We start from the raw sequence: 26,573 nt of genomic DNA, 5'->3' as shown, positions 1-26,573 counted from the left end.
AGGAGGATCCGGAGGAGGACCCTGAGGAGGAGGTTCCTCCTGATAGTCCTACTGTGGACTAGGTCTAGGCAGTTTGACCACTCTTTTGACTCTTTTGACCAGTATAGCTAGAATTAGCTGGGGTGATGCTAAGTGCTGAGGCCATTGTATTTTGCATGACTGTGTGGCTTATTTTGACGCATTTGCTCTTACTTTAGTCTTCTGTGACTAAAAGTACTTCTGTGGCACCTGTGTGCTATATTTTTGTGACTACCCCATGACTTGCTAATTGTATGAACTTGATATGTTAATGAATGTAAATTATTGTTAATTTCAATATTTTCTTGATCGGCTCCTGCTCTTTACTTTGCACCGCATAATTTATTTATTTATTTCTTGCATTAGGCACGCCTAAGTTATGGAAGGGCTAAGAAGGGGTCGAAGCCGTGGGCGGGGGACTAGACCGGCCCAACCTCAGGGGAATGACCAGGGATCGGCAACTGGACCGAACCAAGGCCAGGAAAATATAGAGGGTAATCAAGTGGCTACTGCCATTAACAGGATGACGGATATCCTAGAGCGTTTAGCTGATAGACAAGGACATGGACCATTTAACCAGCTTGGGCGTCAGGAAAGAGGAGAGGATAGAGCCCTAAAGAGATTCTTAAAATTTAACCCGCCTAAGTTCCTTGGCGAGCCTGATCCTGAGGTCGCGGAGAATTGGTTAGAAAGGATGATCAACATATTCGCTGCTTTAGATTACACTGAGGATAGGCGAGTGAACTTTGCTGCTTTCCAATTTGAGGGAGTAGTCCGTGCTTGGTGGGATCTGATAAAAGGAAAATGGGAAAGGGCTCAAACCCCTTGGATTTGGGAGAATTTCACAAGGGAGTTTAATGAAAAGTTTCTTCCGCCCTTAATCCAAGAGAAGAGGGAGGATGAATTTATTAAGTTGAAACAAGGAACCCTTACTGTAGCAGAGTATGAAGGGAAGTTCACTAAACTTTCCAAATACGCTCCCGAGTTAGTAGCCAATGAACGGAGGAGGATTAGAAGGTTTGTACAGGGACTTAATGTGGAACTTCAGGAGGGCCTGGCTGCAGCCCAAATCTCTACCCTTACTGAGACTTTAGAGAAAGCGCAAAGGGTTGAGAATGTAAGATCTCAAGTGAGGGATTTCCACAACAGAAAAAGGAATTTTCCTAGTCGCACTTCTGGGCAGACTAGTAAGAATGTACACCCTTCTAAAATGGGAAGAGGGGAAGGAGGAACGAGAACTGCTGGAGCTTCTAGGGGAGCTCTATCTAGAGGAGGTCGTAGCGGGACGACTCAAGTTAGGGGGGCACCTTCTGTTGGATCGACTGTGACCCCTCAAGTTACATGTGGATATTGTGGTAAACCCAACCATTCTGAGAACGATTGCTGGAGAAAGTTGGGAAAATGTTTATTTTGTGGTAGTACGGAACATCAAGTCGCCAATTGTCCAAAATCACCAAAGACAGGGGGAAATGCTCAAAGGCCAGAAAAGTCAACTTCTAAGCAGACCAGTGCCGGAGGGAGCCGACCGAAAGTACCGGCCAGGGTTTATGCGCTGGATTATCAACAAGTTCCTGAGGCAATTGAGGTGGTAGAAGGTACAATCCCAATCTTTCATCGTTTAGCTAGGATTTTAATTGATCCGGGTGCAACTCATTCTTTTGTAAACCCTAACTTCATGAATGGAATAGACTTGAAACCAATTAAGTTACCATATGACTTGGAGGTTAAAACACCTACTGGAGACAAAAGCTTAATTGCTAATCTGGAGTACAGGAATAGTGAAATCTATGTAGGGGAACGAAAATTATGGGCCGATTTGATCGGTTTGACGATTAAGGGATACGATGTAATCTTGTGACCGTTATAATGTTCAATTAAACTGTAGGACGAAAATTGTAGAGTTGCATATTCCAGGTGAAACAACCCTGAAACTGGATGTAAGGGGTAGATTAGCTTCGTCTGCACTTATTTCAGGAATTCGAGCTAGAAAATTATTAAGTAAAGGAGCTCAAGGGTATTTGGCTTTTCTTATTAACACTCCTAGTGATAAGGTGAATTTGGAAGACACACCAGTAGTAAAGGATTTTTCAGATGTTTTTCCTGAAGAATTAGAGTCTCTACCCCCGGAACGGGAAATAGCTTTTAAAATTGATGTAGATCCGGGAACAGCATCTATCTCAAGGACACCATATAGGATGGCTCCCGCTGAATTGAAGGAATTGAAGTTACAATTACAGGATTTGTTGGAACGGGATTTTATACGAGAGAGTGATTCCCCGTGGGGAGCCCCAGTTTTGTTTGTAAAGAAGAAAGATGGGAGTTTGAGGTTATGTATAGATTATCGAGACTTAAATGATGTTACGATTAAGAATAAATACCCGCTACCCCACATTGATGAACTGTTTGACCAATTGCAAGGAGCTGTAGTATTCTCAAAATTGGATTTGAGACAGGGTTATTACCAGTTAAGGATTTTGGAGAAGGACATACCCAAGACTGCTTTTAACTCGAGATATGGGCATTTTGAGTTTGCCGTGATGCTATTTGGGTTAACAAATGCTCCTGCTGCTTTTATGGATTTAATGCATAGGGTTTTTAAGCCCTATTTGGACCAATTTGTAGTGGTGTTCATTGATGATATTTTGGTATATTCTAAAAATGTGGAGGATCATGAAAAGCATTTGAGAATTATTTTGCAAACTTTAAGGAAACATCAACTATACGCTAAATTTAGTAAGTGTGAGTTCTGGTTACAAGAAGTGACTTTCTTGGGACACATAATTTCTGAGAATGGGATTAAAGTGGATCCAGCTAAAGTTGAAGCTGTTTCGAAATGGAAACGACCGAAAAACCCTACCGAGGTTCGGAGTTTTGTTGGATTAGCAGCGTATTACCGGAGATTCATTCAAGATTTTTCAAAAATTGCTGGACCCATGACTGAATTGACCAAGAAAAACGGGAAGTTTATATGGAATCCTAAGTATGAGGAAAGTTTTCAGGAATTGAAAGGACGGCTGACAAGGGCACCTGTGTTAGCTTTGCCAAATGGAAAGGATAGTTTTGTGGTTTACACAGACGCTTCTAAGGAAGGATTGGGGTGTGTTCTAATGCAAAATGACAGGGTGATAGCATATGCCTCTAGGAAATTGAAACCGCGTGAAGGAAATTACCCGACTCATGATTTGGAGTTAGCAGCTGTGATTTTTGCTTTAAAGAAATGGAGGCATTACCTGTATGGAGTGACATTTGAGGTTTTTACAGACCACAAAAGCTTTAAGTACTTATTTTCTCAAAAGGAACTGAATTTGAGGCAGCGTAGATGGAATGGAATTTTTGGAAGACTATGACTGTACGATTAAATACCATCTAGGGAAAGCTAATGTAGTGGCTGATGTTTTGAGTCGTCAAGTACAGATGGCTGGATTGATGATTAAGGAATTTGAATTGTTGGAAGAAGTTAGTCAGTGGAATCCTCGACTGGAACCGAGGAAAGTAATTTTGGGGAGCATTGTATTGAATTCTCCTTTGATGGAACGTATCAAGGAATCCCAAGGAAAGGACACTGAAGTACAGAAATGGTCAGAAAAGGTTAAAAAGGCGGACAAATCGGATTTTCACTTGGGACCGAACGGTGTATTGAGATTTCGAAATCGGGTAGTTGTGCCAAAGGATGAAGGGCTTAGAAAAGAAATTTTAGAAGAGGCACACCGATCAAAGTTTACAGTACATCCAGGAGGGAATAAAATGTACCAGGATTTGAAGAGTCTTTATTGGTGGGAAAATATGAAGAAAGAGATCACCCAATTTGTCCAAACATGCTTAATTTGTCAACAGGTTAAAGCCGAACATCAGAAACCATCAGGGCTTTTGCAACCTCTAGAAATACCTGAGTGGAAATGGGAGAATATCACTATGGATTTTGTATCGGGGTTACCAAGAACACAGAAAGGCCATGATGCGATTTGGGTAATCGTAGATAGATTGACCAAATCAGCTCATTTTCTGCCGATTAATATGAAATATCTATTGGAGAAGTTGGCCAGGTTGTATTTGGATGAGATCATTAGGTTGCATGGAATACCTGTCAGTATCGTATCGGATAGAGATCCAAGATTTGTTTCGAGGTTCTGGCAAAAGATGCAAGAAGTATTAGGGACTAAATTGAACTTTAGTACCACTTACCATCCCCAGACGGATGGACAGTCGGAGAGGACAATTCAAACTCTTGAGGACATGTTACGGACTTGTGTTCTGGACTTTGGAGAGAGTTGGAGTAAGTTTTTGACTTTAGTGGAATTTGCCTACAATAATAGTTTCCACTCTTCTATTCAGATGGCCCCGTATGAGGCACTTTATGGTAGGAGATGTAGGTCTCCAATTTGTTGGGATGAAGTAGGTGAACGAAAAATTTTAGACCCGACTACCGTGTCTTGGATTGAGGAAGCTAATGAAAAGGTAAAGTTAGTACGGCAAAGGATTCAAACTGCTCAAAGTAGACAAAAGAGTTATGCCGATAATCGAAGAAAGGATTTGGAGTTCACTGTTGGAGATATGGTATTTCTCAAGATTACGCCTTTAAAAGCAAGCTTGATGTCCGGAAAAGGGAAGAAACTACAACCAAGGTTTGTAGGGCCTTATAAGATTATTCAACGAGTTGGGAATGTAGCCTATAAGTTGAAATTACCACCGAGCTTATCTCGAATTCATAATGTGTTCCATGTGTCCATGCTTAAGAAATATCATCCAGACCCCTCTCATGTTTTACAACCGGAGAATATTGAGATCGATGAAACCCTGACCTATGAGGAGAGACCGGTAAAACTTCTGGATCGAAAGGTGAAGGAATCGAGGAACAAGCAGATACCACTAGTGAAAGTTCTATAGAAGAACCACGGAGTAGAGGAAGCAACATGGGAAGTTGAAGAGACAATCAGAGAGAAGTATCCAGACTTGTTCATCAACCAAGATAAATTTCGAGGACGAAATTTTCTTAAGGGGGAGAGGATGTGAGGACTCGTAAAAACTATTATTTTTAAACCTAATTTATGGCTTAATAAATTATCTAATTGGATTTTTACCACGAGGAATATTTTCTAGTCTCATTAGACCTAAATACATGACAATATAATTTCGTTATATTTTTAAAGTGTCTCGTTTCAAAAATTATTTTTCTTAGGAGCTTGTTTAGGGAAAAGGTGAAAATATGTTTGGAGAATTTTTGCCAATTAGGAGTACAATTAGCCCGAAAATTTTGGGACATGTACAACGGCTTTAAAATAGGTAATTTTAGATTTAAATACTTAAGTGATAGTTAATAAAATTATCGTTATAAGAATTTCTTGGAGGTTTTGCGTAATAGCGTTAAAATTGTCGGTACGCGTTTTCATACGCGCAGCTTTATTTGAGGGACTTTAGACCCTTATTTCGAGACAATTAAGAGTGAATAATATTTATATGAACATAAGTACATTAGAGGTTTAGTGCACTAGTGAACCAAACGCGAGAGAAATCGAGCCCTAAACGAACCAAACGAGCCCTAATGAGGGTTGACTTTGGAGTGAATTTACACCACTCATTTTAATCTTCTCTTGGAAGCTAACCTTGATCAAATTTCACTCTTTCTTCTCTCACCAACAGCCGGCCAGCCTTCCCTCTCTCTCACTCCCTTGCTTCACAAATTTCTTCATCAAATAAACCACAAAACTTCAATCAATCTTCACCAAACTTGAAGACCATCTAGCAAACTACTTGGAGGTTGGATCTAGCTAACTAAAGGGCTGCATTTCACGGTTTCTTGGAGCCTCTTGAGGACCAAAAATTTCTGGTTTAAAGCACTAAGGAGGTATAACCTCATCCTACACCTTAAACTTGGATTATGATGGTAGAAATACATCTTTAAGCTATTGCATGTGTATGGATGGCTTGATATTGTTGGAAAATTTGAAAAGTGGGCTCTATGAATTCCCAAACTTGGGTTGTTGCTGATTAGAGGATTAATGTTGGATTTAATGGTAGTTTAGTGGTTAAAATGATGGATTTATGGAGTATTATTGTTGGAAACTCAAAGTTGAGGTCATGACAAGAAATTTCCGAAACTGCCCCTGTTTTGTTCGGCCATGATAAGGCCAATTTCTGGTGATTTATTGGTGTGAACCTGATTTTTATATGTTATGTTATATGTGTAAAAATTTTCATCCGAAAACATTAACGTTTAGATGGGCAAATGAATTTATTCGTGAACTAAGCAAGCTGGAAAATTATTTTCGGATAACCCTGTCCAGCGGTAGCATTTTGACCATAACTTTGTCCTCCGACGTCAAAATTGAGTGCCGTTAGTGGCATTTGAAACTAGACATCCATACTTTTCTAACGGTATAAAATGAGTATTCTGATTCCATGTGTAGGAGCCGAACCATTCGTTTTAAGATAGCTGTCCTGTCTCTCGGATCTGCTGGAATGGTTTGTAGAGGCAGCAACTTGAGGCTTAATTTCGAGCTGGTTTCTTGCAAAATTTCAGAACGTTTCCTTCTGTGAACTTTTAGTCCTATGAATTTATTTTCCAACGCCATAAACCATGCTCAATTCCGAGCTAAATTGACTGAGTTGTGACCAAAACAAGAGGACTGCCCTGTTTTGGAAAAACGAAATATTTGGACTGATTTGGGACAAAACCCGGGAGTGATCTTATTAATTGAAATTTTTGATGCTAAACCATTACCAAAGGTATCATGGATGTATCTTAGACCTTTATTTCACAAATGAACCATGGTTGGATAGCTTTCTTGGTTAAACGATTTGAATTGGGAAATGAAAGTCAAAAGGCAGATTGCCTTAGAAATTTTCCGGAACTTTGGATGATTAGTTAACTACCTTTCCGAGGGTATTTTTCCCTGAAATTTGATAGAGATATACCTTTCATATAGGAGTAAAATACTGCCAATTTTGGTACCAATCCAAGTTCGTTTCGATACCTAATTAAATTTCTAGTGTTGGAGGTTCAAATCTGGAAATTCTTCTCCAGTCTTGAATTCCCCCAACTTTGAGCTACCGTATCTCGGTACTCGAAACTCCGATTCTTGATCCGCTTGCTTTGCTATAAACCTCACTTGCAACTCTAATTGAGTTACAAATTTCAGAGGCCGGTTTGCAACGTGTGAATCGTGCCGAATTTTCAAAGTTGGCCGAAATCCAACTTAATTCTACCTTGTAAACCGAGTCTGTACCTTCAAGCTCATTTTTGAGCACTTTCCACTTCGATTCATGGAAAAGTGTCTTCTAGGAACTTATAGTACTTTCTAAGAGGTTTCTAACGGTATAAAGTTTTCCAATTCTTGACTTGTGCCGAGTGAGTTACGATTTTTCAAAGATTCATAATAAAACTGAAATTTTCCAATTTCAAGGAAATACAGTTTTTCAAGAACTCTTTATTCTTTTGATATTATCTAAACGTTTTATCCCCGATTTCCTAGATAAAGACTTAAATACTTTTGAACGTTATCAAACCCCACTCGAACCTCGATTTACGAGTAATTGAGGTTCATTTTCACGGAATTCCCTCGATTAATGCTAGCGAACGAATTATTCCTCGATATTTGGGATGTGAATGATGAATTCACTATTATTTGCTCAGGCACACACGAGAACCTTCAAGAGGATTCCCCGGTGGACGCTTGAACTTCCCTTGACCTTACTCACACCTAATATTTGATGAGTGTCAGGTGTATGTAAACTTGTTACATGCTTAATTGTTATTAATGATTGGAAATCTTGAAAGTGGAGTCGAGTGTGTACTTTACCACACTCGTTCTCATTAGAAATGAAATTTTAATGATTGAAATGCATTGAATGAATGAAATGTATTGGTATGCTAGCTGCATACGTCGTTGGAGTGAATCTCCTCGACACACAAGTGCACATGGGGGACGCCCAAATCTCATTGGCCGACCTTGGACTCGAGCCGGCATGGGTTTGGTTGGGAACCTTGGCGAACCATGAGATATATAAGCTTGAGCTAATGAGAGGTCTTGCTTGGCATACTCGAATAGTATCGCCACAAACTAATGACAGGCGGGCCCGATACAGGGGTATGTAAGGTGAAAGGGGACAGGTTAAGTGGAGTTCTACGGACTAAACCTACCCGATTGACGGAGTATCAATTCGTGGAGGTTATTGCTCGTGCAAGTGGAACTCAGCTCCTGAGAGCTACTATATCCTTGAATTGTTTCTGTTTACTTTTCCCGCTCGAATTGTTAATTATTGCAATATTATTGCTTGACTTGTAAATTGAGATTGTTATTTGAGCAATATGCTTGCATGTGTGTTCTTGGCCTCACGAGCGTTTTGCTCACCCTGTAGATTTGTTTTCCTTAACAGGACTGGATCCGGGGACGTATTGGAGAAACCCTCTTGATGTACTTTTGTTTAGGGTTTCTATCATCATTTTGTCTATGTCTCTTGGTTTTGGGTTGTACTTTTGTATTTGGAATGTAGCATTTGGGCATGTGATGAATTTGGATTTAAAGTAGTATTTTGAACACCCGATGTACGGGTTGGATAATAGATGACCATGGTTAACTTGAACGCTTCCGCATCACTGTGTTTATGTTTTTGTACTTGTGACTATTAGATTAGTTATAGGTTTGAATGTTTTGCGTGAGTCCTGGCGAGAGTTGGGCAGGCGTCCCGCAGATACCCTTTGGTTCGCCTTAAGGAGAAGTGGGGGCGTCACATCAGATCTATTACAACTGCCACCGCAATCACCATAACCACCTCCTCATTTTAACGTACTTACTCCCATTCAATTCCCCTTGTATACTCTTTAGGGTAGAATTTGTTAGTAATTTTATTATTTATTTCCCCTTGTATTCCTGATAAATTTTATGTTAATTGCTGATATTTACTCATATTTGGTATCTGAACTTAATTTCAGGAATGAAGCATAAAACTACCAAAAAGGAGGGATTTTATGGAGAATATGAAGACTTCTAAGGGCTTCAATCCTTGGGCCCTTGGATTGGTGGGGACCACAAAGTTATAAGTCATTTGGGCTCTTCAAAGAAAGCTACGTAAGGAGACTTGGAACAAGAAGTACTTGGGAGGCTTTGTCCACATGTGTGGGGACCACCTAGATAGCTTTAGTCTATCTTTCTTTTGTCTCTTAAATAGGGATAACGTAGGGAAGGAAGACATCTCTAGTTTTAGTTTTTCTTTTAGTTTTAGTTTTTAGCTTAGTCTTTAGTTTTTTTCTTTTCCTTCTCCTGACTGGCCTCTGACACACGCCAGGTGTTCGACAATATTCCCCAACGGGAAAAACACCTTTTATTCCTTACTTCCCAATAGAAAACGGAATGCCTTTGTAATTTATTAATTCGTGTGGTGATTTCATTATGCGGCGTGGCTAAGCCTTCCATCTAGTCAAGGGTCAACTCGACGGCGCAGTCCCGAAAATCTGTGAGATCTAATTAGTTTTCACGTGTTCCTTAATTTATTAATATTTGCACGTTGTCTGCTTGACTTTTCATGGGATTATTTTATTAATTGGATGTCAAGGGCCCGATGTTCAATGTGATTTATTAATCTCGTGCCAATTTAGTCAATTAAATCCGTAATTGTTTGATTGATTAATATTAGTGGCAACTGGTGTGTTTACACATTAGGGGAACGTGCGATCTAATTTAAATAACTCTCGTAGCGTGTTATTGATTAGGGCTAGGTTTTTCTAGTTATTAATGCAATTGGAAAATTACTTCCTATGGTCGTACCTAGGAGTATTTGCTGATTAGGGGTAATCAACGGTCGTACCTTGGTTATCAATAATTTAAGGAAAAATTGGTCGTCAGACTATAACTAGCCTATTAATACATTAAGTGAACATCTCTTGCATCAATGATCGGATGATTGGACTGTGCCAGAGTAGTTGCATCCTTGGCTAGAATTTATTTATTCTTGATTTAATTCCTGCTAAATTTGTGCTAGTTAATTATTTATTTTTAGTTGGATTGTTTAATTATTTTTAGTTGCCTATCCGTGGAATCCCCCTCTTACCAATTGGATTTTAAAAGAGACAAATATCTCCAGTCCCTGAGGAGACGACCCTATTTGCCACTGTCTATTATTTAGTAAATTTCATCAATTAATCAATTCTGGTATATCGGATTCAGCAAACTCTTCGGGAACAGGGTGAATCAAGTAACCCATTGCACACCTAGAGTCCCTGCTCCAGTACCTAGGATTAATTATTGACTGCTTTTAGTGGTAGCTAGGTTCTATATTTATTATTATTATTGCACAGGCTGACGACCTGTCAATTTTTGGCGCCGTTGCCGGGGACTGGCATTATTATTTGTTTCTTTTTAAATTCATTTTTTTTTGTCCTAATCTTCTGGTTTTCTTCTAGTGTATGCCTCGATCTTCTCGTACAGGTGATTTGACTTTTGACCCTGAGGTAGAGAAGACCGCGCGTAGAACGAGGAAGGAAACCAGACAGCTCAGAGAGGAGCACTCTAGTGCTACATCTCAGATACCTGAGTCAGGAGTCGAACCAACAGATTCATTTGGTGGCACCTCGAGTGACTCGGAGCAAGAAGAAATCCCCATGGCTAATGCACGAACATTAAGGGAGTTGGCTGCCCCTAATTTAAATCAGCAGCCTTTATGCATTACTTTCCCGAGTTTGAGTGAAAACACTTCATTTGAGTTAAAATCTGGTCTGATTTCTCTTTTACCCTCTTTTCATGGTTTACCAGGTGAGGAGCCGTATAAGCATTTGCAGGAGTTTGATGTCGTGTGCAACAGTATGAAGCCCCCGGGCATTACAGAAGAGCAGATAAAAATGAGGGCATTTCCCTTCTCCTTGAAAGATTCTGCGAAGGACTGGCTGTACTACCTGTCACCAGGTAGCATCACCACGTGGGACCAATTGAAGAAAAATTTTTTGGATAAATACTTTCCTGCGTCCAGGGCTGCAAGTCTGAGGAAAGAAATTTGTGGAATCAAACAGCATCCAGGGGAGTCACTCTATGAGTATTGGGAACGGTACAAGAACTTGTTGCACAGGTGCCCCCAACACCAAATAAGTGAGCAGTTGATCATACAGTATTTTTATGAGGGGCTCATTTTCGGGGACAGGAGCATAATTGATGCTGCAAGTGGAGGGGCACTGGTGAACAAAACCCCTCAAGAAGCACGGGAGTTGATAGAGAGGATGGCAGAGAATTCACAACAATTCGGTACGAGAGAGGATTGTCCAATACGCAGGGTGAATGAGGTAGAGACACCCTCCATGCAGCAGCAGCTAACTGAGTTGACCGCGTTTGTTAGGCAACAGGCTGTGAGAAATGCATCACAAGCCAGGGTATGCGGGGTTTGCACTGGTATAGGTCACTCTGCAGATATGTGCCCAATGATTCAGGAAGAAACTGCAGAACAGGTGAACATGGCTGACCACGCGCCCGCGCCAAGGAAGCAGTACGACCCTTACTAAAGCACCTACAACCCCGGGTGGAGAGATCATCCCAACCTCAGTTATGGAGGGAATAGGCAACCCAATTTTACACCGAACAGGCAGTCTAACTTTGTGCCAAATAAGCCACCAGGGTACCAGCAGCAATACCAATCCCGACCACCTCCGCCCCCAAGTTCTGGTCCATCTTTGGAGGAGATGATGAAACAAATGATGACAACCATGGCGCAAAATCAACAAATGATGACAACCATGGTGCAAAATCAGCAAAGGACGGACTCCGAAATGCAGGATATAAGGATTCAGATAAGTCAAATGGCCACAACAATCAACCGTTTGGATTCCCAGAACCAAGGTAAATTGCCATCTCAGCCCGAATTAAATCCGAAGAACGTGAGCGCAATGACCCTAAGGAGTGGGAAGAAAATTCAGGGGCCTGAACCTGTGATCCCTAAGGATAAAGATGAGAAAAAGATCGAAAATGAGCTTGAAAGGGAGGACAGCAATGGTGCAGATCTAAAGGTACTTCCCGACCCAGTAATTACAGCTAAAACTAACCCGCCTCCTTTTCTTAGCAGGTTGGAAAAATCAAAAAAGCAGGATAAGGAAAAGGAGATTTTGGAGGTTTTCCGCAAGGTTGAGATAAATATCCCCATGTTAGACGCAATCAAACAAATATCAAAATATGCCAAATTCCTAAGGGACTTGTGTGTCAACCGAAGGTGATTGAGGGGAGATGAACGGGTTATTGTTGGGGAGAATGTGTCAGCGGTCCTGCAGAGAAAGCTTCCACCCAAGTGCGGGGACCCAGGTATGTTTACTATCCCCTGTAGGATAGGGAACACTGTGATTAGAAGGGTCATGTTGGACTTGGGAGCATCAATTAATGTCATGCCTAAATCTATATATGCTTCTCTAAAGCTAGGTCCATTAAAAGAAACTGGAATAATCATTCAATTAGCTGACCGCACTAATGCATATCCTGATGGGTTGGTTGAAGATGTGTTAGTGAAAGTTAATGATTTGGTGTTTCCAGCTGATTTTTATGTACTTGATATGGATGATGATCACTCCCCCGATCCCTCACCTTTGTTGTTAGGTAGACCCTTTATGAGCACAGCACAAACAAAAATTGATGTTAATAAGGGTACCTTATCCATGGAATTTGATGGGGAAACTGTGCACTTTAATATCTTTGATACTATGAAATATCTCTCAAACTCCAACTTTAGCTCAGTTTTCTCTGTGAGTGCTATTGACCCTGCGGTGCAGGAAGTATTTGAAACTGTTGGCAGGGATGAGTTGGAGGTAGTTTTGACCAAGCACCTCGAGTTGGAAACAACTCCTGAGGTGGAGTGGAGTGAAGATCTAAAATGTACAATAGGTGCATTACACTCATTGCAGACCACCACGAAAAGGTATGAAGTCTTACCTATTTTTACTCCCGAACCTCACCAGAGGGTATTGCCATCTGTGGTGCAGGCACCTGTACTGGAGTTGAAACCTCTACCAGAGCACCTGAAATATGCATATCTGGGTGATAATGAGACACTCCCGGTGATTATCTCATCGGCACTGTCAAAAACTCAGGAGGAGAAACTGATCCGGGTCCTTAGAGAGCATAAAGAGGCGATAGGTTGGACAATTGCGGACATTAAGGGAATCAGCCCGGCCATCTGTATGCACCGGATTAGACTAGATGAGGATGCCAAACCTGTACGACAGGCTCAAAGGAGGCTTAACCCCCTCATGATGGAGGTGGTGAAGAAGGAAATTTTGAAATTGTTAGATGTGGGGATTATTTTTGTAATATCAGATAGCCCTTGGGTGAGCCCGGTCCAGGTAGTCCCAAAGAAGGCAGGAGTGACGGTAGAGGCCAACCAAACGGGTGAGCTCGTGCTAGTGCGCAAACCCACTGGATGGAGGCAGTGTATAGACTACCGTAGGCTAAATGCCGTCACTAAAAAGGACCATTTTCCTCTCCCTTTCATTGACCAGATGGTTGAACGTCTAGCTTGTAGGGCTTACTATTGCTTTTTGGATGGATTTTGAGGATATTTTCAGATAGCAATTGCACCAGAGGATCAAGAGAAGACAACCTTCACGTGCCCGTTCGGGACCTTTGCCTATAGACGAATGCCATTCGGGTTGTGCAATGCACCTGTAACATTCCAGAGGTGTATGGTAAGTATTTTTTCTTAATATGTGGAGAAAATTATTGAAGTTTTTATGGATGATTTCAGTGTGTATGGTGATAGCTTTGATACATGTCTAGATAACCTGAGATTGATCCTAATAAGGTGTATAGAAACTAATCTTGTGCTTAATTGGGAAAAATGTCATTTTATGGTTGAACACGGGATAGTCCTGGGTCATATTGTATCGTCTAAGGGCATCGAGGTTGACAAGGCTAAAATAGACATTATATCTGCATTACCTTACCCCGCGAATGTGCGGGAGGTGCGTTCTTTTCTTGGACATGCAGGTTTTTATCGAAGGTTCATCAAGGATTTTTCAAAAATTGGAGCCCCGTTGTTCCAACTCTTACAAAAGGAGGTGACCTTCGAATTCGATGACAAATGTGAGAAAGCATTCGACAAGTTGAAAGAATTGTTGACTTCACCCCCAATTATCCAACCCCCTGACTGGAGTCTACCATTTGAGATCATGTGCGATGCCAGTGATCACGCCGTAGGGGCTGTATTGGGGCAAAGAGTAGGGAAGGCAGCTCACGTCATCTACTATGCATCCCGAGCATTGAATGGAGCCCAATTGAATTACTCCACCACTGAGAAGGAGCTTCTTGCAGTTGTTTTTGCTCTAGAAAAATTCAGGTCATATCTGTTAGGTGCTAAAGTGATTGTATTTTCTGATCATGCAGCATTAAGGTACCTGATGACCAAGAAAGATGCAAAGCCAAGGCTCATCAGGTGGATATTGCTACTACAGGAATTTGACCTGGAAATAAGGGATAAAAGAGGCTCAGAGAATTTAGTAGCTGACCATCTGAGTCGTATACCCGTTGGAGAGGACAAGGAACCATTGAGGGATGCATTCCCTGAAGAGCATTTATTTTCTTTAAATTCTCAATTGTCTTGGTATGCCGATCTGGTCAATTATTTGGTAACTGGTAGTTTTCCTGCAGGTTGGCCAAAATCGAAGAGGGATAAATTGAAGAGCGACGCCAAGTATTTTATTTGGGATGACCCGTACCTGTGGAAGAGATGTGCGGATCAGGTGATGAGGAGATGTGTAAGTGAAATGGAATTTCAATCGATTTTAGCTTTTTGTCATACTCTTGCCTGTGGAGGTCATTTTGGACCCAAGAGGACTGCTCATAAGGTTTTAGAAAGTGGATTTTATTGGCCTTCATTATTTAAGGATGCCTATGTGTTTTGTAAGTCATGTGATCGCTGTGAAAGGGTAGGTAATATAACCCGTAGGGATCATATGCCCCAAGTCCCGTTGATTTTTGTTGAAATTTTTGATGTCTGGGGTATAGATTTCATGGGGCCTTTTCCTACTTCATTTGGTTTTTTGTATATTTTGCTGGCAGTTGATTATGTGTCTAAATGGGTGGAGGCTAAGGCCACTCGAACTAATGACTCGAAAGTAGTTGCAGATTTTATCAGGTCTAATATTTTTGTGCGATTTGGAATGCCAAGAGCTATTGTCAGTGATAGGGGAACGCACTTCTGCAACAGAACCATAGCTGCGTTATTTCGCAAGTATGGTGTACTCCACAGGGTCTCAACGTCGTACCACCCTCAGACCAATGGTCAAGCGGAGGTGTCGAATCGGGAGATTAAGTCTATCTTGGAGAAAATGGTGCGCCCCGATAGGAAAGATTGGAGTCAACGGTTGGAAGATGCACTCTGGGCCTATCGGACGACATACAAGACCCCTATAGGAATGTCACCGTACAGGTTGGTATTTGGGAAGCCGTGTCATCTTCCAGTGGAGTTCGAGTATAAAGCATTCTGGGCGGTTAGGCAATGCAATATGGATATTGAGGAGGGCGGAATCCAAAGAAAGTTACAGTTACAGGAGTTGGAGGAGATTCGCAATGAAGCCTATGAGAATGCGATAATTTATAAGGAGAAAAATAAGATTTTTCATGACCAACAGATCTCAAGGAGGACATTCGAGTGTGGGCAAAAAGTTCTACTATACCACTCCAAATTGAAATTATTTCCAGGTAAATTACGTTCTCGTTGGATTGGCCCTTTTGTTGTGACTAATGTCTTTCATTATGGTGCAGTGGAGATCCAAAGTTTGAAAACTGAGAAGAAATTTGTAGTGAATGGTCACCGCCTCAAGCCATATTATGAAGGTTTTCCAACTGAACGGGTGGAGATGATGCACTTGGGGGACTCGATTAGCTTAGTTTAAGCAAAGTTTTGGACAATGTCTAGCCCAAGACGTTAAAGAAAGACGCTTTTGGGAGGCAACCCAAGACTATTTGTTTCAGTTTTCATGCATTTTTGAAGTTTTAGTTAAGTGTTAGTGTCAATTAATAGTTTGATGTTTGGTGGCAGGAAATTAGTAGTTAGACGTGCCCACGCCAGGTGGTCACGCCTGAGGGAAAGAACTTTTCGTTCAGGATCTGCGGACTCTATGGCAGTTAGACGTGCCCACGCCAGGTGGTCACGCCTGAGGGAAGGAATTTTTCGCTCAGGATCTGCGGACTCCATAGTAGTTAGACGTGCCCACGCCAGGTGGTCACGCCCGAGGGGAAGAAATTTTCGTGCAGGTTCTGAGGACTCTATAGCAGTTAGACGTGATCACGCCTAAGACAGGAGTTCTTTGTTTACAAAAAAAAAAAAAAAAAAAATTTTAATTTTCGTAGAGAGAAAAAAAAAACCAAAAAAAAAACAAAAAAAAAGAGGATATTTCTCACCGTAGCTCAAATGGAGCCAAAAAAAAAAAACTTTATTTTTCCTTCTTTTCTTTCTTTCTTTTCTTTCTTTTTCTTTCTTTCTTCTTCTTCCTTCTTCTTTTCTTCCTCCTCTGCTCCCTCCCTGTTGCCCGAATCGCCGCCGCCGCTCGAACGCCACTAGCCCGCACGCCACTCCAGCCGCGCAGCTGCACGTCACCAGCAGCCTTCTGCGCGCGAGCTCCAGCCCAGGCGCGCGCGAGTTTCAGCCACCTCTGCAGCCCAAGTGCGTCGTCCTTGCGCGCGATCTGCAGCCCAGGCGCGCCGTCCAGGCGCGCGATCTCCAAGTCCACCTCTGCAGCCGCGCGGCCTCGACTGCGCCTCCCTCCAGCTCCAGTTTCACCTCGCAGCATCACCAACACTCCCAAGATTGCGCCGCCGCAGCCCTGCTTCCTCGACGCTGCGGATCTTCCCCATCGCGCGCAGCTTCAACAGCTCGCTGACCTGCTGCGCGCCGTCCATAGCTTCACGCTGCGTCGTCCTGGCACGCGACCCTCTCGATCTGCACAGCCCACGCCGCGCGCCGCTGCCTGCCACAACGGGCAACCTCCACAGCAGCCATCACCAGCCTTCTGCGCGCGACTCCAGTTCCTCTCCAGGCACAACCCAGGCGCGCAGCAGAGCGCCTTCCGTTTCTGCTCAGTCCAGCCCAAGCGCATGCCCTTCACGCGCGGCGCTGCCTTCCTCCACCTCTCTGCCACCCCTACTCTCTATTTCACCCACTGCCTCGTCCACACTCCGGTGATTTCTTTCTTTATTTTTATGTCATTCAGTAGCTGAGGCCAGATTATTAGTCTTTAATTAGCTGATGACAGAATTTTAATTTCTTAGCTGAGGCCAGATTTTTGATTTGCTAGCTGAGGACAGAAATTGTGTGTTATTTGGGGTTGCTGCGATATATCTGTGGTTGATTGTGGTCTATTTGTGAAATTTTGTGCTCAATCAGAGATATTTGGGGAAAGTTTTTACTCTGATTGCTTGTTTAATTAGTTTTTGGGGGTATTTTGCTGCGTTTATTTAATTAAGTGATTTTTGGGTCAATTTGGTAGTATTCTGGAAAAATTTTGCTGCTCACAATGCTAATTAGCTTTTGGGGTAATTTTATTGTTTGGTTGTGCACTTGTTTGTGATTGGCAGCTGTGATTGGGACCCTTTAACTGAATCAGCTGCCTGTTGCCCTCTTTTGTGCACATTTGCCTTGCCTCTGTCCTATCCATTAGACCAAATGACTAAACCAAAAACTAAAGGCAAGAACAAGCCATCCACCTCCACCCCTCAGCCTACGGTCCCCTTAGGGGGACCTGCCCCATCGAGTGGGCCTGGAGGGCCCCGTACCCGTCTTGGGCGGAATAGGGAGGTTCATATCTCCTCTCCGGCCCACTTCGGCGGGAATTTGACCTTCACCCGGGCTGCCGACAAGGAGCGGTATGCCTCGGCTTGCACAAGGAAGATAATTCCTTGTAAATACATCCATGGCCCTACACTTGATATGCTGAACCTGAGGGATGGGGTCACGCAGCACTTGACTCACGTAGGCTGGACCCGTTATGCTTCTATCAATCTACCTGCTTTTACTGAACTCACATGGGAATTCTATGCTACTTTTGAATTTAATATTCCTGATGAATTCTCCGTTACCACTCCTGGGGTAGTGAGGTTTCGATTAATGGGTAGAGAGTTCACCCAATCTATAACTTAATTTAATTTGGCTCTTGGATTCATTGATATTCCCTACTCCCAGAGTGAGGAATATATGCACAGTGCGTGCGAGTACACGGAGCCATTTTTCTCTCATTACCTTGATTATTGGGGAAATTTGTCAGTGGACCGAAACTGCTATGACCCCAGTCAATCTAAGGCTTCTTATCTTAAGAGCGCCGCCTACCGGTATTTACATAGATTCATGGCCTATAGTTTCTCAGGTAGGAAGGATAGCTCGGGTACTCTAACCAAGCCCGAGTTCTTTTTCGTTTGGTGCATGGTCACTCGGACTAAGGTTAATTTGGGTAGCTGGTTTGCCCTCCACCTCCGAACTGTGCTAAGTAAGAAAAATAAGCCATTAATCTTAGGCTCGTTTATCACTCAGTTGGCTGTAAATCTTGGGGTTTTGGACTTAAATAATCATAACTTGCATCGTGCTTGTACTATGGAACCCCTCGATTTGGTTTGTTTGGAAAAAATGGGTCTCGTGAGACAGGTGGCGGGCATTTTTCAGTTTGCTCCCCCGGGGCCAATCTCCGTTCCTCCAAAGCGCAGAGCTTCCAAAACCGCTGACGCGGAGGCTGGTGGTCCTTCTACGGATGGCCCCGAACCATCCTCTTCGGCACCTCTACCATCTTCCTCCGTCGATAGCCAGCTTGCAGCTCTTCGGTTCCAGATGCAGCACATGGACACTCATATGGATCGGATGGAGGGCCAAATGGCCGGCATGGCCCAGAATTTAGCACAATACCTCTACCACGTGGGTTTCCGCCCACCGTGCCCTCCATAACCTTAGTTCACCTCTGCCCTCCGCCGTATTAAGGGAAGCGTTATTGCCTTTATCGCTTTATTTCATCTTTATCCGCTTCCATTGAGGACAATGAAAGGTTTAGGTGTGGGGGAGGGTTAATTATGCAATAGTTGTGCTTTGAGCTGTTTTATGTGCATTTTCCTTGCCTTAGTAGCTCTCTTCTTTAAACTGTGATGAATGCAATTGAGATATGAGTATACATAGCAAGTTCATACCATGGGGTGCTCCATTTTTCCTCGATGCTGAATTGATTGAGTAATATGCTGAACTTGACATAAATTTTGACCACGTGTGCGATTTTTTGGGCCTAATTTTTCGTTTGTTTGAGTGGTTATTGCACATGGTCTGTCATTCTAGAACTTGCTCGGTTATGCATGTCAAGACCACATTTAAATGAGTTTAATGCGTTGAAATGATAGGGCACCTAGGAATGAGCCATTTTCAGACTTTCTTAAAACCAACCCTTGGATTATTTACTACCATTAGGGAGCCAAGTTGAGCCTTAAATCCTATTCTTTGCTTGAGACCCCAGCTCTTAGCCGCGAAACCTCTGTTTGGACTTTCTTTCTGAACCTCGTGTGAAGAAGTGCTTTGATTTCATTATACAGAATTGTGGAACAGTATCTGAGAGGCCTTTGTAATTAATTTAAGAAAAAAAAAACCCACAAAAAGAGAAAAGGAAAAAAGACGTGGGAAGAAGGCAAAATGCAAGAAAGCAACGAGTAAAGTTGATTCTTATGGTGCTGGTTGGGAGTTGTTGAAAAAAAAAAAGAAAACGAAAAAAATAGAAAAAAGAGAGAGAGAGAGGAGAAAGGAAAAGTCGAAGGTCGTGGCAAGTGCCAATTTACTCTACTCGTGTGATGGTTGAGATGCCTTGAAGTTCCCAATGTGCAAGAATCTGTGTAGTGAGTTTCTGAGCACTTTCTTTATACCTTTACACCCTTTTGACTCCTTTTTATCCTACCTTCTCACCCTAGCCCCATTACAACCTTGCAAAGTCCCTTGATTGCTGCATTTAAATTCATAAGTAAGTGGTGGAGATATGATATATGAGCAAGCTTATGGTAGTGTCATTCTATTGTGTTGATTTGAGAGCCATCTTATATATATATCCTATACACTTCGGAGTGAATGAGTGCACTTTGAACTGTGAGCATTGTTGATTTGGCATATTTTGATTGCGATGAAGTTATTGGGGAATTTGGAGTGCCGTTTTTGGTATGAACTGCTGTAAATTGCTTCGTATCTTGATTGTACTTCTGAGATAATTATGCTTGAGGGCAAGCATGATTCAGGTGTGGGGGGAATTGATAGGGTAGAATTTGTTAGTAATTTTATTATTTATTTCCCCTTGTATCCCTGATAAATTTTGTGTTAATTGCTGATATTTACTCATATTTGGTATCTGAACTTAATTTCAGGAATGAAGCATAAAACTACCAAAAAGGAGGGATTTTATGGAGAATATGAAGACTTCTAAGGGCTTCAATCCTTGGGCCCTTGGATTGGTGGGGACCACAAAGTTATAAGTCATTTGGGCTCTTCAAAGAAAGCTACGTAAGGAGACTTGGAACAAGAAGTACTTGGGAGGCTTTGTCCACATGTGTGGGGACCACCTAGATAGCTTTAGTCTATCTTTCTTTTGTCTCTTAAATAGGGATAACGTAGGGAAGGAAGACATCTCTAGTTTTAGTTTTTCTTTTAGTTTTAGTTTTTAGCCTAGTCTTTAGTTTTTTTCTTTTCCTTCTCCTGACTGGCCTCTGACACACGCCAGGTGTTCGACAATATTCCCCAACGGGAAAAACACCTTTTATTCCTTACTTCCCAATAGAAAACGCAATGCCTTTGCAATTTATTAATTCGTGTGGTGATTTCATTATGCGGCGTGGCTAAGCCTTCCATCTAGTCAAGGGTCAACTCGACGGCGCAGTCCCGAAAATTTGTGAGATCTAATTAGTTTTCACGTGTTCCTTAATTTATTAATATTTGCACGTTGTCTGCTTGAATTTTCATGGGATTATTTTATTAATTGGATGTCAAGGGCCCGATGTTCAATGTGATTTATTAATCTCGTGCCAATTTAGTCAATTAAATCCGTAATTGTTTGATTGATTAATATTAGTGGCAACTGGTGTGTTTACACATTAGGGGAACGTGCGATCTAATTTAAATAACCCTCGTAGCGTGTTATTGATTAGGGCTACGTTTTTCTAGTTATTAATGCAATTGGAAAATTACTTCCTATGGTCGTACCTAGGAGTATTTGCTGATTAGGAGTAATCAACGGTCGTACCTTGGTTATCAATAATTTAAGGAAAAATTGGTCGTCAGACTATAACTAGCCTATTAATACATTAAGTGAACATCTCTTGCATCAATGATCGGATGATTGGACTGTGCCAGAGTAGTTGCATCCTTGGCTAGAATTTATTTATTATTGATTTAATTCCTGCTAAATTTGTGCTAGTTAATTATTTATTTTTAGTTGGATTGTTTAATTATTTTTAGTTGCCTATCCGTGGAATCCCCCTCTTACCAATTAGATTTTAAAAGAGACAAATATCTCCAGTCCCTGAGGAGATGACCCTATTTGCCACTGTCTATTATTTAGTAAATTTCGTCAATTAATCAATTCTGGTATATCGGATTCAGCAAACTCTTCGGGAACAGGGTGAATCAAGTAACCCATTGCACACCTAGAGTCCCTGCTCCAGTACCTAGGATTAATTATTGACTGCTTTTAGTGGTAGCTAGGTTCTATATTTATTATTATTATTGCACAGGCTGACGACCTGTCAAAAGGAAGAGAGGGGAATTTTGCCTATTTGAAGAAAAGAAACAAGAAAGAAAATCACAAAATGAAAGGAAAAAAAAGAGAATGCAGAGAATGAAACCCCCTGGTAATTTGGTGATGATGCATGCTAGTGATTTGATGATGTCATGTTTTTCTTTTTCCTTTTTAATTTGGTGAATTTCTGTTTTCTAATAACATTGGTTGAAGTTGACTGGAAAAAGCAAAAAAAAAAAAAAATGGAATTCCTTTTTAATTTGGTTGAAGGTTGAGGAGAAGGAGAAGAAAGAGGCGGAAATGTTTCCGCCTGATGCATGAGGAGGAATTAATGGCATCAAAGTATAAGGGACGGGTGTTTGGACCGATTGAAGAGTAGGAAGACCAAAGATAAGGCCAGGTGGCAACTGCCTTCCAAGCCTAATTTTTTTTAAAATTTTGTGTTTCGACCCTTTATGTTTTGAACAATTACAATTATGCTTGCAACTTTCTTTTATAATTATTGTGTGCAACTTTAGCTTTTGCACCTTGTACAAATAAGTCTCAATTTTGTTTAAGATTTATCATGCATGTGCATTTGAACTTTATAAACGTTAACAAATTAATTTAAAATTTGATTGTTGAATTTTTATTTAAAATTCGTATTAAGTATTTGATATTGATTTGTCATTTTGTTCAATTTGTTTTAAGAATTTGATATGATGCAAGGACTATGAGGTAAAAATGAACCTAATTAATATATTAATAGTATTTTTTCCATATTTTTTATTTTAAAAAATTAATAATATTTATGACATCATAATGACATCATCCGGCTTTTAATACTAGTCCGACTTGATCGAATCTAATGGTCCCTGACCCTTGAACTCAGTCGAGTTTCTTGCCAGTCCGAGTTTCAAAACATAAGTTACAAGTGCCACCAGAGGGGGTGTTTTGTAGCTCAGATGAGGCCAAGTTTACTTGTCCTGATCTTGGCAATGAGAAGCTTGGCACAATTAACTTGCAATCCTACCGGTCTCTCACCCCATTATCAATACTTAGGATTACTTAGTACTATGATCAAACTTTAAAGTTTGATTGGTAATTTGGTCAAATTTCATGGAAATACATGCACAATAGGTCTGACTTATAATTTGGCCAAATCTCAAGGGAGATGAATACACAATAGGTTTTACGTATCACTTCCTAGCTTACTCTCGGTCCCATCTTGTATTATATTGTCATGTATCCTTCATAAACAACCTATTTTAACTCTTTTTTTTTCTTCTTCTGAATTCCAAGAACCACTAACTATGTAAAAAAAATGATAATAGACTAAAATGCCAAATTTTAATTTAAAAAATCAAATTTTTACGAGTTTTTTAGTATATATATTTTTCATTTCTTTATCATATATTGGTTTTAGTTGTTGTATTTTGATCTTTTTTTAACCCTGTGAGTCATAGTTGGAACTCAAGGACAAAAGCGGGGTTAAAAAAGGATGTTCATGCAGAATACATGACCTACTACATAAGGTTAGGACAAGAAGTAGCACAAGGAGTGGAGAGAAAAGATCCATTGCGAGACAAATGTAATTAATTGTTTGATTAATGTGAATAATAATACCTTTTACCATCAATGATTTAATGTTTCACCTCATAATCTCCTTATGCTTTTGAAATTATCATCTTAACCCGGGCCCTTGTAGATAACTGTTTTTTTTTTGTTAAATCAAATTTAAAGAGGGTAAATATGGTATTTGGTTGATTAATTGCTAATATATATTTTTTACATTTTTTTCTTGGCTAATTTTCAATTTGGAGCCTTAAATTATGGACTCTCTACAACTCTAATCCTTAAATTTTAATTTTGAATGCTTTACTCCCTAAAGTGTGATATTTATCCTACTTTAGTGCTTAATAATTATTCTGTATCTTGACGACTAGTTTTGCCACAAAACAAAGAAAAACTCAATGGCTCCTCTCACAAAAGCACAAGGTAAAATTGCAATTTCGAAACGATAAGGGGCTGCATGGCAAAACATTAAACCACAAAGGAGTAAAATTAATTTACCTATTTTAATATTTTCAAACTAGTGGAAAAAATGTATTCCACTATAATGGAGAATCTTTTACATGCATAGCACAAATCCTTGATCTTCTTCAATGTCCTTGTCTAAATTTGGAGAAACAAAAGTGAGTTCTTCTTAGCATTACGCCATGATAATTTCATTTTGAAGTTAATTTTGCAAATCAACGCCATACATAATATACCTCATAAACTATTTCAGTTAAACACAAAAAGTTAAATTTGAATTAACAAATTTTTGATGTTCAATTAATCGTTACAAAATTTTCCATGATCTTAAACTCTTTTATACTGGTTTAATTGTTTCTTCCAAATTGAATGCAAAAACTTTGTCAAATAGACTTTATCTTTATTTATGTTGATCAACCAATAAAAATAAAATAATAACATCATAATATGAGTTTTAAAAACCGTATATTAGATAAATGGATGAATAACTAAAGAGAAACGAAATGGAGAGAAGCCGAATCAAGCCATCATAACTAAAGAATTCTACGATGGCCACCATACTATTAAATCAATATATACTCTATAGTCAATTAACGTCCGAATGCTTGCGAAAAGGCTAGATATGTACATAATTACTGTCCTAAGAATTATAAGTCCACTTAAAATTCTACCATATATGACAAATCATGAGTGTCATGATCAGTATGATGTGCTTATGCTGAAATCTTACTATTTTGCACTACATGCCGACGCTTCAATTCAACTAAACTATTAGTTACGTGATGGTCTCCTTTAGGTATATATTTTCGTTCGGCACTAAATTTACACCAATTTATTCTAAATCATTAATCTCAATTATAAATGCATCAAAGGTGTGGATCTTTCATTTTCATTTTTGATCCAGAAATCAATACAAACAAAAAAATTGTAAGACTTAAGACTAAAGGTTCCAGAACATACCTTTACAAGGACAAGGAGGAGGGTCAACAATAAAATTTAGTTTGGCACAGGTGGTGTTACATTTAGGAGGATTTTCTTAATTTTTTTCATAGATCTTCATGAAGATTCATTGGCGAGAGCGAGTTTCAAGTGTATTAGAAAATTACATTCTCAGAAGACAAGAGTTAAAAGTGATATTTTACCTGTTTCACCGTGGTTTAGAACAAATAGTGGATTCTATTCCCTATAACTTGTGTTTAGTTGATTCTTCCATTCTTGTGATTTTCCTTAGTTTACTTATTTTGCTTACCTTCAATTTATATTTTCTATATTTGAGGCTATTTAGATAATAAAACAAGTGAAAAAGTCTTAGTAATTGTTACTTTGCCCCTCGTGGGATCGAGAATAGTAATACCTCCTATACTCATTAAACAAACTATATACCAGCAGAATTCTATTAAATTTGGTGTAAGGCGAGACCTCGTCAATTGGATAAATGAATGGAAAACTAAAAAGAAACGGAATGGAGAGAAGCCCAACCCAGTTTCGCAAACCAAGCTATCATACACAAGGGATCCTACGATGGCGACCACGCTATTACTTCAATATATATTCTATAGTTAATTACTATCCTAATGCTTGCAAAAATGCTAAATATGTAGATAATCACTGTCTTCTGAAGTATAAGTCCACTTAAAATTCTACCATATATGACAAATCATGAGTGCTATGATCAGTATGATGCGCTTATGCTGAAATCTATTTTGTACTATATGCCAATGGTGAGATTTACTCGTTGTACAAATTCTACTATCATTCATACCAATTATAAATGCATTAAAGGTGTGGATTTAAAATAAAGTGATGCGAATATAGCCCTTTCATTTTCATTTTCGATCCAGAATTCAATAAAAACAAAAAAAAATTGTAAGATTTAAGTCTGTTTTTAACACTAGGAAAAAAATATCTGGTCAGAGCAACGCTCCAGGACATACCTTTAGTGGAACTAGGAGGAGGAGCACCGGTGAAGGAATGTAAGTTTGTCATAGGCGGTGGTGCAGGGGATGCAGTATTGTAGAAGCGGTAGAGCTCATACCTAATATTACAGCTTGGAAAGATTACTCTACCTCCCACTCTGGTAGCACAACACCTGGGCAGCAATGCTATAGCATTTTTAAGGCACCCTTTGCAGTCATCACCAGATATATCTGGTGTGCACTGTGCAAGGGTATACAACGTATGAAAAGCGGAAAAGTTTGCTTGTTGAACAGCAAACTTTTTCCCAATATGATTTGCAGCCTGATCCGCAGTGTTATACAACAAATTTCCCAATAACAGTACGAAGCTGTACGAGTCCGATCCAGAGACATTTTGTACGTTGTACATAGCCAATCTCACTCCGAAATCAACCTTGGAGAAGATTGTCTGGTCAGAAAAACGTAACAAGCACTCGTCATACCAAACAATAGCAGCCGTCCGATTCGGGCACTCTTGAAATACTCTTGTGCTGGCACTTGCTACGCATTCTTTGCAAACATCAGCGCTGAGATCGCCTCGACAGAGAAAGAGGCCATAGACCTTGTTTGAAGGGTCATTGCCAGTACTGAAATTATAGAAGCCATTGGTGTCTGTCCGAGATGCAGTTGAAGATAGAGTGTCAAGCACGAAATTTAGATTGGTTCTGTAAATGCTGCCGGTAGGACTGTTAGGGTTGTATGTAGTATTTTCACAGTAAGGCGCAAGAAAATTAACGGGGCTAGTGAATTTGGTATGGAAGCTAATAAGCAAACAAAGCATGTAATAATGGAAGTGGAACAACAAATTTCTGGAGATCATGTCAAAGGCAGGCATCAAAAGAATAAAAGGCTAAATATCCACAAATTACAGTTGTAAAATAGGAGCC

At 40.3% G+C, this 26,573-nt stretch overlaps 1 protein-coding gene and 1 non-coding gene across 2 annotated transcripts in view; both read right to left on the bottom strand.

The window, feature by feature from the left end:
• Nucleotides 1–26,573, bottom strand: part of LOC113743803 (cysteine-rich receptor-like protein kinase 25) — a 34,116-nt gene extending 7,543 nt beyond the window's left edge. Inside the window, exon 1 of the mRNA XM_072048653.1 lies at nt 25,666–26,573. Within this exon, the coding sequence (XP_071904754.1) occupies nt 25,666–26,521 (856 nt within the window). The 5' untranslated portion in view covers nt 26,522–26,573. The remainder of the gene's footprint in view (nt 1–25,665) is intronic.
• Nucleotides 10,985–11,091, bottom strand: LOC113688653 (small nucleolar RNA R71). Its single transcript, XR_003448021.1, has one exon. It is a non-coding gene; the product is annotated as a small nucleolar RNA R71 (small nucleolar RNA).

This window comes from Coffea arabica, chromosome 5e (genome assembly GCF_036785885.1).
Source record: "Coffea arabica cultivar ET-39 chromosome 5e, Coffea Arabica ET-39 HiFi, whole genome shotgun sequence".
Lineage (NCBI taxonomy): Eukaryota > Viridiplantae > Streptophyta > Magnoliopsida > Gentianales > Rubiaceae > Coffea > Coffea arabica.
The sequence above is the reverse complement of the archived record's forward strand: the minus strand, read 5'-3'. Positions and strand labels throughout refer to the sequence as shown.